Source organism: Oncorhynchus gorbuscha, linkage group LG08 (assembly GCF_021184085.1).
Source record: "Oncorhynchus gorbuscha isolate QuinsamMale2020 ecotype Even-year linkage group LG08, OgorEven_v1.0, whole genome shotgun sequence".
NCBI lineage: Eukaryota > Metazoa > Chordata > Actinopteri > Salmoniformes > Salmonidae > Oncorhynchus > Oncorhynchus gorbuscha.
Genome location: NC_060180.1, coordinates 68,467,520 through 68,481,069, shown reverse-complemented (window position 1 = coordinate 68,481,069; position 13,550 = coordinate 68,467,520). Strand labels below are relative to the sequence as shown.

Genomic DNA, 13,550 nt, shown 5'->3' with positions numbered 1-13,550 from the left:
GAGTGATACTGAATGTAAACCATTGCTCAATTTACCACACTCTCCCCAGTATGTTTTTTTTACTGTGTAAATTGTTCAAAGTAGTCATTGTGCATAGAGTTGTATGATTTGTTCAACTTTGAAATCAATGGTTTTTAGTTTGGCATACAATTGAAAGTGAAACATCGGAGTCTCCGTGACCGTGGAATTGCCCACAGCGCACCCATAATGCACCATTTCAAATTGACCAGAAAATTGTCTTGATGGGTCGTTCTACCGAATGGTCTGATGACTATAGTTCCACTTTTTAATTTCACTTAAGAGTTTGACACAATAAGTAGTGACAAAATGTCCACATCTTCATGGAAATTAGGTTTGACTATTTTGAGTCGGGATGACGTCTGAAACAAATCATTGACCCAAGGCACAGAGAGGAGCCAGAAACATCAATACACCTCACTGAACAGAGTGCAGCGTGAGCACCCCCCCCCCCCCCACACACACACAAAAAACATATGTGACATGAATAAGTGGTCAAGAGCATAACATTTGTAAAACACCTTCAAATCCCTAATCTGACACAAAGGTTGTTCCTTTGCAATGCTTCCGTCTGGGTACTGACTGTACTCATTTATTATTTATCATTACAGGCAAGAGCAGCTGAACAAGGTGCAATTTTCTCAGTCCTCTTTCTTTAGCTGACCTAATTTCAACCAAAGTATAACAGTTTTGCTTCAGCTTGAAAGCCCCATTCGAGACGCCAGGCCTATTTTCAAAGCCATGACGATAAGAGTTACGAACATGAGGTTTAAGAGCAACCACACTGATGTCCAACAGTGAAATCAATTATACAGATTGGTCAAAGTTACGTAGCTTGACATGTTTGTTTTTTTTATTGCAGATTGAATGAATTGAATGAATGAATGAAAACACTTTCTATTTTCAGAGGTGTGACATGCATGTCACATTACATATCATCTGTTGGTGGTGTGCATAGTTAGTTATGTGAATAGTGGTTAACTTGTGTTGTCACTGCATTGTCTCCCCATCCTTCCTCAAACCACACACACACTCTTCGTCATATTTCTGAAGTATTAATTTATACATTGCAGTGCTAAAATTAAGACTTTAAAAAAAATGTGTTTTGCGTGTAATATTTATTTCCTTTAGATACTGTATCAGTTGAATAATGGTTCAAGTAAATATGTGCTAGTGTGTAATTTAAATATCAGATTCCAACAAATGACTAACAGACCAATCAATAAATCAGTCATTTACCCAACGAACCCTCCAATCAGTCCGATGACATGATTGATAAATCAAGTCAATCAATCAATCAATCAATCAATCAATCAACCAACCAACCAATCAGTCTGATGACACGACTCTAGCCAATCAGTGTTTGAATGTCTACTTTATAATCTCCTGGTATTGGTTGGATTTGAGGAACCTCCTGTATGAATCTTTCTCCATGAGGGCAAAGACCTGTCTCTGGGCTAGGTCAAAGGTCATAGGAGTCAGTCGGCCCAAGTTCCTTACTGTTACGTCCTTGGTGATGTGGTCAATGTTCACCTGTTGGAGGCAGAGAGTCAGCTGAGCATTAGAATCGAATGACTTGAGGGATAGTGCCTTTATAATGAGACGGTCCATGTTTCAATGTATCCTGTTGTTACAGAGCCTGGGTGTATGTGACGTGTATTCGGTATGTTAGATCAATAAGGACGTGACAAAATATAGGTAAGTTGACCACAGAGTACAGTAAAGATAATGTACCTTTTCTAGATAGTAGTATATAGCATGAATTGTTTAAGAAATTGCACTGTAATGAATATTACATGAAAATGTATACTAAAGTATCGTGTCAATCATCATATCGTAACTTTTCTACAGTAAGACAACCTAATCTTACCATTGGACTATCATTGACTGATTACTATGGTAATACCTCTCAAAAACAAACACAGTATTTGTGTAATGTTTGTACAGTCTAGGACCACTGTACTTCGTATAACCTCACGCAGTGGGCCAGGTGTGTAATACTATAGGTAAAGTGTGTAAATACTAATTCCCTGGTCTGACACATCAATAGACGCTTTGAAGCTTTTCGTCTTTGTTCTTTACTCAGCAAACACACGTCCTATTCATTACACGACCCAGTAAAAACCCATTCCTACCCAAAACACGTCCTATTCATTACACGACCCAGTAAAAACCCATTCCTACCCAAAACACGTCCTATTCATTACACGACCCAGTAAAAACCCATTCCTACCCAAAACACGTCCTATTCATTACACGACCCAGTAAAAACCCATTCCTACCCAAAACACGTCCTATTCATTACACAACCCAGTAAAAACCCATTCCTACCCAAAACACGTCCTATTCATTACACGACCCAGTAAAAACCCATTCCTACCCAAAACACGTCCTATTCATTACACGACCCAGTAAAATCCCATTCCTACCCAAAACACGTCCTATTCATTACACAACCCAGTAAAAACCCATTCCTACCCAAACACACGTCCTATTCATTACACGACCCAGTAAAATCCCATTCCTACCCAAAACACGTCCTATTCATTACACAACCCAGTAAAAACCCATTCCTACCCAAACACACGTCCTATTCATTACACGACCCAGTAAAAGCCCATTCCTACCCAAACACACGTCCTATTCATTACACGACCCAGTAAAAGCCCATTCCTACCCAAACAAGACTGGCACGTGTTCAGTGACCAATATTAACAGAGTTTCAAAACTAAAGTCCTCATCAATTTGGTGAATTACGCTTGAGGATTGACATCATACCCATTGTCATTTCATAACTATGTCAATGTTTCTTTTGCACACCAATATCTCTACCTGTACATGACCATCTGATCATTTATCACTCCAGTGTTAATCTGCAAAATTGTATTATTCTCCTACCTCCTCATGCCTTTTGCACACAATGTATATAGACTCCCCTTTTTTTCTACTGTGTTATTGACTTGTTAATTGTTTACTCCATGTGTAACTCTGTGTTGTCTGTTCACACTGCTATGCTTTATCTTGGCCAGGTCGCAGTTGCAAATGAGAACTTGTTCTCAACTAGCCTACCTGGTTAAATAAAGGTGTTCTCAACTAGCCTACCTGGTTAAATAAAGGTGTTCTCAACTAGCCTACCAGGTTAAATAAAGGTGTTCTCAACTAGCCTACCTGGTTAAATAAAGGTGTTCTCAACTAGCCTACCTGGTTAAATAAAGGTGTTCTCAACTAGCCTACTTGGTTAAATAAAGGTGAAATAAAAATACAAAATAAATCAGATGCAGGGTTGTGTTCATTAGGGCACACAACAGAAAACTTAGAACGAGCGCTTCTTATTGGACAAGTCCAGATAGTCCCTCCCTACTTCAGTCTTTATTCTTCAGTTTGGTGCCTATCGAACACAACCCTGGAAAAAGGAGAATTAGAACAAACCTCCCAATGGGCCCCGGTCTGTATAAACTCCTTATAAATCCTCTTAGCCTTGGCTTCCATTTTGCTTGTTTCTCTGGTCCTCTTGTAGTCCTCACAGGCTACCCAGAATTCAATGTTCTCCTCGCTGAACTCTGACCTCAGGAAGCCCCTGAAAGTAGCCAGACCATCTGTTAGGGAGAGGAAGAGGAATACAGTAAGTTATCTGATTTGATGTTTACCAAAGTAGAGTCAATGATTGACTGCAACATAGTCTCATTAGAATATGTTAAAATACTGATATTTAACCATTTGTATAAGTGCTGAAACTTACAGTTGTTGGTCAGTACATTGTCCAGGGCCTTCCCCCACTGCGATGCTTCCGCTCTTGATGGTCTTGAAAGAGACATATTTTATTATAACGTAAAGTAAATATATAATGTAAAGGATGTCCACAAAATAGAGATGTGTTTTTATGTTTGCATTTCTTGTTTTACCAGGTAAGTTGACTGAGAACACATTCTCATTTACAGCAACGATCTGGGGAATAGTTACAGGGGGATGAATGAGCCAAATGGACGATGGGGATGACTAAGTGGCCATAAATTGTATGAGTGCCAGAATGGGACTTTAGCCAGGACCCCAGGTCAACACACTTACTCTTACGGTAAGTGCCATGGGATCTTTAGTGACCACAGAAAGTCAGGACATCTGTTTAACGTCCCATCCAAAAAAACAGCACCCTACACAGGGCAATGTCCCCAATCACTGCCCTGGGGCATTGGGATATTTTATTTAGACCAGAGGAAAGAGTGCCTCCTACTGGCTCTCCAACACCACTTCCAGCGTGTGGGTGCGTGTGCGTGTATGTGGAACTGTATGGCTGCGTTTACATAGGCAGCCCAATTATGATATTTCTTCCACAAATTGGTCTTTTGACCAATCGCATCAGATCTTTTCCAGAGCAGCTGAATTTCTAAAGAATTCAGCTCCTTTTGTGTTGCACCCTTTAAATGCACCCTTTAAATGCACCCTTTAAATGACTCAGGCAAATCCTGTCTATCCTCATCTTTGGCAACTTAAATTAAGGCTTGGTTGAAAGCAAAATGTATTTTTTTATTCGCTTATTTTTCTGTCATGTACGTTGTTAAAGAGACAGTCTACAGTTTCCAAAGTAATGTATCACAATGGAAAATGTGCTTTTTCACAATGTAGAAACATAACACTGCAGAACATGAATTTGTAAATCTAATGACAGGTATTTAGTTCAACATTTGAGCTTTTACAATAATAATTGTCTCTCTAGGGTTGGGTCTTGTGGGTAAATTATTTCACATAATTGTTGAAACTGCCTTTTGTCCGTTTACAATATTACAATATCAAAGAAATGACTGCAAACAACAAACACTGTATTTTCCCACTCGGACATCATTGCACACGTCATAGAACAGCAGAATATGTAAGGCAGATTTTTTACCATGGTTACCGCACTCCTCTCTTCCATTTCTCCTCCGTTACATCAACAAAACAAAAACAATAACAAAGGCGCTTGGGCGAACAGGCGCTGGGGCGAACAGGCGCTGGGGCGAACAGGGTGAACAGGGCGAACAGGCGCTGGGGCGAACAGGGCGAACAGGCGCTGGGGCGAACAGGGCGAACAGGGTGAACAGGCGCTGGGGCGAACAGGCGCTGGGGCGACCAGGGTGAACAGGCGCTGGGGCGAACCAGTGCTGGGGTGAACAGGTGCTGTGGCGAACAGGCGCTGGGGCGAACAGGGCGAACAGGCGCTGGGGCGAACAGGGCGAACAGGCGCTGGGGCGAACAGGCGCTGGGGCGAACAGGCCCTGGGGCGAACAGGCCCTGGGGTGAACAGGGTGAACAGGCGCTGGGGCGAACAGGGCGAACAGGCGCTGGGGCGAACAGGTGCTGGGGCGAACAGGGCAAACAGGCGCTGGGGCGAACAGGGCGAACAGGCCCTGGGGCGAACAGGCGCTGGGGCGAACAGGCCCTGGAGCGAACAGGCCCTGGGGCGAACAGGCCGTGGGGCGAACAGGCCGTGGAGCGAACAGGCCCTGGGGCGAACAGGCCCTGGGGCGAACAGGCGCTGGGGCGAACAGGCCCAGAGTGCGCTCAAAGTGCATCTCTTTATTTTGACTCAGAATTTACCAATCTTTGCAAACGTAACAGTATTACTATCACCATGAAGATGTACAATTGCCATTTGGCAAATCGGACCATAATTATATCCTCCTTAGCAGATGCTACATACAGGACTGTTTTGCTAGCACAGACTGTAATTTGTTCCGGGACTCTTCCGATGGCATTGAGGAGGACACCACATCACATATTGCACACAATAAGTGCATCGATGACGTCGTCCCCACAGTGACTGTACGTACATACCCAAACAAGAAGCCATGGATTACAGGCAACATCCGCACTGAGCTAAAGGCTAGAGCTGCCGCTTTGAAGGAGCTCGACTCTAACCCAGAAGCTTATAAGAAATCCCTCTATGCCCTACGACGAACCATCAAACAGGCAAAGCGTCAATACAGGAGTAAGATCGAATTGTACTACACCGGCTCTGACGCTCGTCAGATGTGGCAGGGCTTGCAAACCATTACAGACTACAAAGGGAAGCACAGCCGAGAGCTGCCCAGTGACACGAGCCGACCGGACGAGCTAAACTACTTCTATGCTCGCTTCGAGGCAAATAACACTGATACATGCATGAGAACACCAACTGTTCCGGAAGACTGTGTGATCACGCTATCCGCAGCCGATGTAAGACTTAAACAGGTTAACATTCACAAGGCTGCAGGGCCAGACAGATTACGAGGACATGTACTGTGTGCATGCGCTGACCAACTGGCAAGTGTCCTCACTGACATTTTCATCCTCTCCCTGTCTGAGTCTGTAATACCAACCTGTTTTATGCAGACCACCATAGTCCCTGTGCCCAAGAACACTAAGGTAACCTGCCTAAATGACTACCGACCGTAGCACTCACGTCTGTAGCCATGAAGTGCTTTGAAAGGCTGGTCATGGCTCACATCAACACCTTATCCTAGAAACCCTAGAACCACTCCAATTTGCAAACCGCCCCAACAGATCCACAGATGATGCAATCTATATTGCACTCTACAGTGCCCTTTCCAACTTGGACAAAAGGAACACCTATGTGGGAATTCATTGACTACAGCTCAGCGTTCAACACCATAGTGCCCTCAAAGCTCACCAATAAGTTAAGGACCCTGGGACTAAACGGCTCCCTTTGAAAATGGATCCTGGACTTCCTGACGGGCCACCCCCAGGTGGTAAAGGTAGGTAACAACACATCCGCCACACTGATCCTCAACACAGGGGCCCCTCAGGGGTGCATGCGCAGTCCCTTCCTGTACTCCCTGTTCACTCATGACTGCACAGCCAGGCACGACCCCGACACCATCATTAAGTTTGCCGATGACACAACAGTGGTAGGCCTGATCAACGACGAGACAGCCTATAGAGAGGAGGTCAGAGACCTGGCCGTGTGGTGCAAGGACAACAACCTCTCCCTCAATATGATCAAGACAAAGGAGATGATTGTGGAATACAGGAAAAAGAGGTCCCCATTCTCATCGACGGGGCTGTAGTGGAGCAGGTTGAGAGCTTCAAGTTCCTTGGTGTCCATATCACCAACAAAGTAACATGGTCCAAGCACACCAAGACACCTGACTGGTTGCATCTCTACCTGGTATGGCAACTGCTCGGCCTCCGATCGCAAGACACTGCAGAGGGTAGTGCGTACGGCCCAGTTCTTCACTGGGCCAAACTTCCTGACATCCAGGATCCAGCCATAAGGCTCCTGAACATCTAATCAAATGGCTACCCAGACTATTTTCATTCAACCCCCCCCCCTTTACAAGGCTGCTACTCTCTGTATTTATCATCTATGCATAGTCACTCTAATAACTCTACCTACATGTACATATTACCTCAACTAACCGGCTCCCCCGCACATTGACTCTGTACCGGTACCCTCCCTGTGTATAGTCTTGTAAAATAACAATAGCAGCTGCTCTTTAATTACTTGCTACTTGTATTACTTATTCTTACTCATATATGTTTTAAATTGCATTGTTGGTTAGGGGCTCATAAGTAAGCATTTCACTGTAAGGTCTACACCTGTTGTATTCGGCACATGTGACTAATCAAATTTGATTTGAAGTAATAACAATTTTTCTTCTTGAACTTCACGGTGAACTTGTTCTTCTTGACTTGTCTTGTATTTTTCTGATAATCAAGTTTCCCCCCTGCATTTGAACAGACAATGCTTGTTCCACAAGCTACATGACACCTGTTCTGGTTTCCTGGTGATCTTGATCATCCTCTCATTCTATATCTTCAGCTTGACCTTCATCCTACTTATGGACCCTTTCTGGGTCTTGTTCAGGTTCCTCTTCAGTTCCATGACTTCCATTTTGAGTTTACTCTGGTGCCTCGGCTTTGCCTCCAGCTTCTGCTTCTTCAAGATGCTCTCTTACTGCAGGTTGGAAGACATTTGCCTCACTCTCATCTTGGAATCAACAGGTGGTACTGCGCCCCATTCTGAGTATCTATGGGATGAGTCTTCGACAGGCGGTACTGCGCCCCATTCTGAGTATCTATGGGATGAGTCTTCGACAGGCGGTACTGCGCCCCATTCTGAGTATCTATGGGATGAGTCTGACAGGCGGTACTGCGCCCCATTCTGAGTATCTATGGGATGAGTCTTCGACAGGCGGTACTGCGCCCCATTCTGAGTATCTATGGGATGAGTCTTCGACAGGCGGTACTGCGCCCCATTCTGAGTATCTATGGGATGAGTCTGACAGGCGGTACTGCGCCCCATTCTGAGTATCTATGGGATTAGTCTGACAGGCGGTACTGCGCCCCATTCTGAGTATCTATGGGATGAGTCTTCGACAGGCGGTACTGCGCCCCATTCTGAGTATCTATGGGATGAGTCTTCGACAGGCGCTACTGCGCCCCATTCTGAGTATCTATGGGATGAGTCTTCGACAGGCGGTACTGCGCCCCATTCTGAGTATCTATGGAATGAGTCTTCGACAGGCGGTACTGCGCCCCATTCTGAGTATCTATGGGATGAGTCTTCGACAGGCGGTACTGCGCCCCATTCTGAGTATCTATGGGATGAGTCTTCGACAGGCGGTACTGCGCCCCATTCTGAGTATCTATGGGATGAGTCTTCGACAGGCAGTACTGCGCCCCATTCTGATGGGATGAGTCTTCGACAGGCGGTACTGCGCCCCATTCTGAGTATCTATGGGATGAGTCTTCGACAGGCGGTACTGCGCCCCATTCTGAGTATCAATGGGATGAGTCTTCGGCAGGCGGTACTGCGCCCCATTCTGAGTATCTATGGGATGAGTCTTCGACAGGCGGTACTGCTCCCCATTCTGAGTATCTATGGGATGAGTCTTCGACAGGCGGTACTGCGCCCCATTCTGAGTATCTATGGGATGAGTCTTCGACAGGCGGTACTGCGCCCCATTCTGATGGGATGAGTCTTCGACAGGCGGTACTGCTCCCCATTCTGAGTATCTATGGGATGAGTCTTCGGCAGGCGGTACTGCGCCCCATTCTGAGTATCTATGGGATGAGTCTTCGACAGGCGGTACTGCTCCCCATTCTGAGTATCTATGGGATGAGTCTTCGACAGGCGGTACTGCGCCCCATTCTGAGTATCTATGGGATGAGTCTTCGACAGGCGGTACTGCGCCCCATTCTGAGTATCTATGGGATGAGTCTTCGACAGGCGGTACTGCTCCCCATTCTGAGTATCTATGGGATGAGTCTTCGACAGGCGGTACTGCTCCCCATTCTGAGTATCTATGGGATGAGTCTTCGACAGGCGGTACTGCTCCCCATTCTGAGTATCTATGGGATGAGTCTGACAGGCGGTACTGCGCCCCATTCTGAGTATCTATGGGATGAGTCTTCAACAGGCGGTACTGCGCCCCATTCTGAGTATCTATGGGATGAGTCTTCGACAGGCGGTACTGCGCCCCATTCTGAGTATCTATGGGATGAGTCTTCGGCAGGCGGTACTGCGCCCCATTCTGAGTATCTATGGGATGAGTCTTCGACAGGCGGTACTGCGCCCCATTCTGAGTATCTATGGGATGAGTCTTCGACAGGCGGTACTGCTCCCCATTCTGAGTATCTATGGGATGAGTCTTCGACAGGCGGTACTGCGCCCCATTCTGAGTATCTATGGGATGAGTCTTCGACAGGCGGTACTGCGCCCCATTCTGAGTATCTATGGGATGAGTCTTCGGCTGTTTATGTCCCACTGATGTTTTCTTCCACCCTCTTTAAGATTTGTTGTGTTTTGTGTATTTTCTCCATGAGATTGTCATGATGTCATACGCTTCTCGCATTGATGTGTCTTCCATTTCTCTGCATATCAACGCGAGACTGTGTATTTCCTTCTTCGTCTCTTAGGTACACCAGATTGATTGTCCAGTTCACATCCTAAGTGAAGGAACAAGTGAGAAAGACTTGTTGAAATGAACCATGTTGAGGTAATCCTTCCAGTTCAGTTTCTGCGTTTCTTCCAGTATCCTTTAATAAGAGTGTTCTATTGAAGCTATCCGCTGAGATTTGACTGTGGATGATATGAAGTTATTCTTCAGTGAAGGTATCCCACTGTTGCATTCTTCTGAATAGTTCATTTCTCAAACTCCCTCATGATGATATCGGATGGGTGGCCGAAGTGTTGAACCGAAGACCTTGCGTGCTACAGTCTTGTTCGGACTTGTTTTGTGTAGCGTAAGCCTGTGCTATTCAACACCATTGTTGATTCTTTCCATATGAAGGTAGTTGATTGAGTTTCTCTCTCCTTCATGCACATTTCCACAGACCAGAGAAGATGCTAGTTAGCTAGTTAGCATCTCTTTCTCCCACGATTGTTGTATTTTCTTCCCGCTGCAACATTCTCTCCTAGATTCTCTGTTCCCGTTGTCTTGTTTCAAACCGGGCGGAAAAATACATTTTGTGTTGCACCTTTGAAATGACTCAGGAAAACTTGAAGGCTTGGTTCAATACAAAATATACTTTTTAGTACTTTTTGATCATAGCATTATTAATTGCTCTCTTCTCAAGTTGTAACTCTACATGACTGATGTTCCCAAAGAGACTGTGTACAATTTACAAAGTAATGTATATCAAAATAAAGTGTGCCATTTCTGAATGACTATCAATATCAATCAACATTTGAACTTTTAGAATAACAACTGAACTGAAGGCAAAACATATTTGTTTCTAGGGTGTTCAACACCCTTTGCCCACCAAAATATATACAGCAGTATGTGGACACCCTTTCAAATGAGTGGATTCGGCTATTTCAGCCACACCCATTGCTGACAGGTGTATAAAATTCGAGGAGACCGCCATGCAATCTCCATAGACAAACATTGGCCGTAGAATGGCCATACAGAAGAGTTGAGTGACTTTCAGCGTGGCACCGTCATAGGATGCCACCTTTCCAACAAGCCGGAAACATGAAAAACAGCCCCAGACCATTATTCCTCCTCCACCAAATTTTACAGTTGGCACTACGCTCCAGAGTCCATGGGCGGCAAGCTGTTCATTGGGAGCGAACAAGAACTATTTGCTCCCGACGAACAGTTCTTGTGCTGACGTTGGTTCCAGAGGCAGTTTGGAACCCGATAGTGAGTGCTGCAACTGAGGACAGACCATTTTTATGCGCTGTGCTCTTCAGCACTCTGTGGTGCCATTTTGTGTGCTTGTGTGGCTTACCACTTGGCAACTGAGCCATTGTTGCATCTAGACGTTTCCACTTCACAATAACAGCACTTACAGTTGACCGGGGTAGCTGTAGCAGGGCAGAAATTTGACAAATTGACTTGTTGGAAAGTTGGCATCCTATGAAGGTGCAACGTTGAAAGTCTACTGCCAATGTCCTTCTATGGAGATTGCAACCCTGTTTTATATCTCAATTTTATACACCTGTCAGCAACGAGTGTGGCTGAAATAGCCGAATTCAATCATTTGAAGGGGTGTCCACATACTTTTGTGTATATATACTGTATACACATCATGTTGGCAAAAACATTTTAAGCTTCAATATCAGCATAACACTCTGGAAAGTGAAGATGTCAAAAGCACATCAAAAAGTAAACATTTCTGGAAACACCTTGCTGTTTTGGGTCGCATTTGCTATCAAAGAGTGGTGCGGTTGCTAACTAATTGTAAGTCAGTGAATTGCTTTGCTCCACAGCCAAAATACTTTTCCCAGACGTCTCATCCTGAATTGAATTTCGCTGCTCTATCGATCGCTCCATACATCATTGTGGAGAAGAGAAGTTAGTGGGCATGACGTTTGGCCAGAGGGATGCGGATGGGTAGACAGGCAAAAGATGCTTAGCTAGCCACCTAAAGTTATTTACAATTAGTTACCAAAGTTTTCTACACTCCTTCGCTAGCTACCGTAAAGCTGTAGACCTGTCTCCAAATATGAGGAGGTGTCTCCAGTTGTGTTTACATTTGATCATTGTAAGTCGCTCTGGATAAGAGCGTCTGCTAAATGACTTAAATGTAAATGTAAACAGGGGTCAAAGTTAGCTGGTACGGAGTCCCAGAAAAATTAATAGTGGGGGTACGGCACACCGGTAAAACATGAGCCTATCAGAATAATTACAATTATTGCAAAAAATAAATAAATAATTAATCACACCATTTATCATTTCTGTTTTTCAGAGGCATGAAAAAATAGCGAATAGACTTGTTGTGTGTGTTGCTCCAGAATGCGGTGTGGTTCAATTTTGAACAGTGACATTTTGCATAAGGCAGAGATGACTGGCTGAAATGGCGGGTGCACAGTGCACTGTTTGGAATTATTTTAGAGTAGACAAAAGTGTGCAGTTAAATGCTGACCACAGCGATCAGGTAAAATAACAACCTAATGTTTATATGTATGTAGTACAATTAGTCCACTGTATGTAAGAAATATAGGCAAGACAGATTTGGGACACGGCCAATGACTTATTCTGAACGCTTTTCCATTACCTGTCATACTTCAGAGGCGTCTCCAGACATCTCTCAGGTTTCTGTGGAAGAGGGATGGCGTTCTCAGGATTCTTCTGAAAGGGGATTACGTTCTCAGGTTTCTTCTGAAAGGGGATGACGTTCTCAGTGTGTTCATGGTCAGGCCTCTGGAGCAGGGTACCAAACTTCACCTTGATATGTTTAGCCCTAGAAGAAGACGGAGAATGTGACAATCTGGCACACTCAAAGATTCATTTATTGTCTGACGTTTTGAATCAGAATCACTCAGATCAGTCTTAGTAAGTAGATTCTCAACATTTCTTTAATTCTAAAAAGTGAATAGGGAACATTTGAAAAGAACACACATACTGTACATTTACAGACAAAACATTAGGAGTCAGGTGAACAAGTGTTAAACAACAAGTGTTAAAGTTTAAAAGAACAGTTAAACAACTAAACAGGGTTTAAGTGTTAAACTGTTGGCATGGTTTTTAAAGACCCTGATAGAGCACCATGTAAAGCAAACGCACTGCAGAGAGGCAAAAACCTACATAGAAGTAACAAATCATCAATCAAACAGAGCCCTAAGATTAAACTGTTGTATCGGAAAGAGATGGATTATGTATTTACATAGCCTACAAGGTGAACATTCATTCAGAATATATAATATTTGGACAGAATGCTCATATAGAACTGTACTCACCTCTCAATACATGTTTGCTGTAAGACTGCAAACCCTTTACACATTCTCTAAGCCTAACACTATTAGTTTGTCTGTAGAATCACTCTGTGAAATGGTCTGTCCTCAAGTTCTGCTGTCGCCTACAAGAATGTAATGCTATATAGAGACAGCTTATTGGCCAAGGGCCTAAAGAAGAGGAGACGGGCCAGCCAATCACACAGTGTGTTGGAAGTCCATCTGAAGGTTCACAGAGTTAGAGAGAAGAGACATCTGTGTGGCTCATGTTGACATCACATTAGTTATATCCCAAAGGACATTAACCCATGTAGGGGGTCATTCACCCTCTGGGATCTGGCCACGCAATATGTCACAAAATCCTTTAAAAACATAA

The 13,550-nt window shown here is 44.3% G+C and overlaps 1 protein-coding gene across 2 annotated transcripts; it reads right to left on the bottom strand.

Moving 5' to 3' along the window:
• Positions 1–849: 849 nt before the first annotated feature.
• On the bottom strand, positions 850–13,332 carry LOC124042104 (regulator of G-protein signaling 5-like). Of its 2 annotated transcripts, XM_046360439.1 has the most exons (5): positions 13,181–13,332; positions 12,499–12,684; positions 3,758–3,819; positions 3,448–3,614; positions 850–1,551 (listed from the first exon to the last, which is right to left on the bottom strand). In XM_046360439.1, the coding sequence occupies exons 1-5, from the start codon at positions 13,222–13,224 to the stop codon at positions 1,390–1,392; spliced, it is 621 nt and encodes a 206-aa protein (XP_046216395.1). In that variant the 5' UTR covers positions 13,225–13,332; the 3' UTR covers positions 850–1,389. The 2 variants fall into 2 exon arrangements, with proteins under 2 accessions (XP_046216395.1, XP_046216396.1); XM_046360440.1 differs by lacking the exon at positions 3,758–3,819 and having other exon boundaries at positions 3,448–3,595.
• Positions 13,333–13,550: the final 218 nt, after the last annotated feature.

What these genes read in the sequence shown, in the direction of transcription:
- LOC124042104 (XM_046360439.1), bottom strand. Translation starts at nt 13,224, where the DNA reads ATGTGTAAAGGGTTTGCAGTCTTACAGCAAACATGTATTGAGAG. An exon ending in CAGCAAACATGTATTGAGAG is followed by an intron (nt 12,685 to 13,180) that starts GTGAGTACAGTT and finishes GTCTTCTTCTAG; the next exon opens with GGCTAAACATATCAAGGTGA. An exon ending in AGACCGGGGCCCATTGGGAG is followed by an intron (nt 1,552 to 3,447) that starts GTTTGTTCTAAT and finishes TGCCTCCAACAG; the next exon opens with GTGAACATTGACCACATCAC.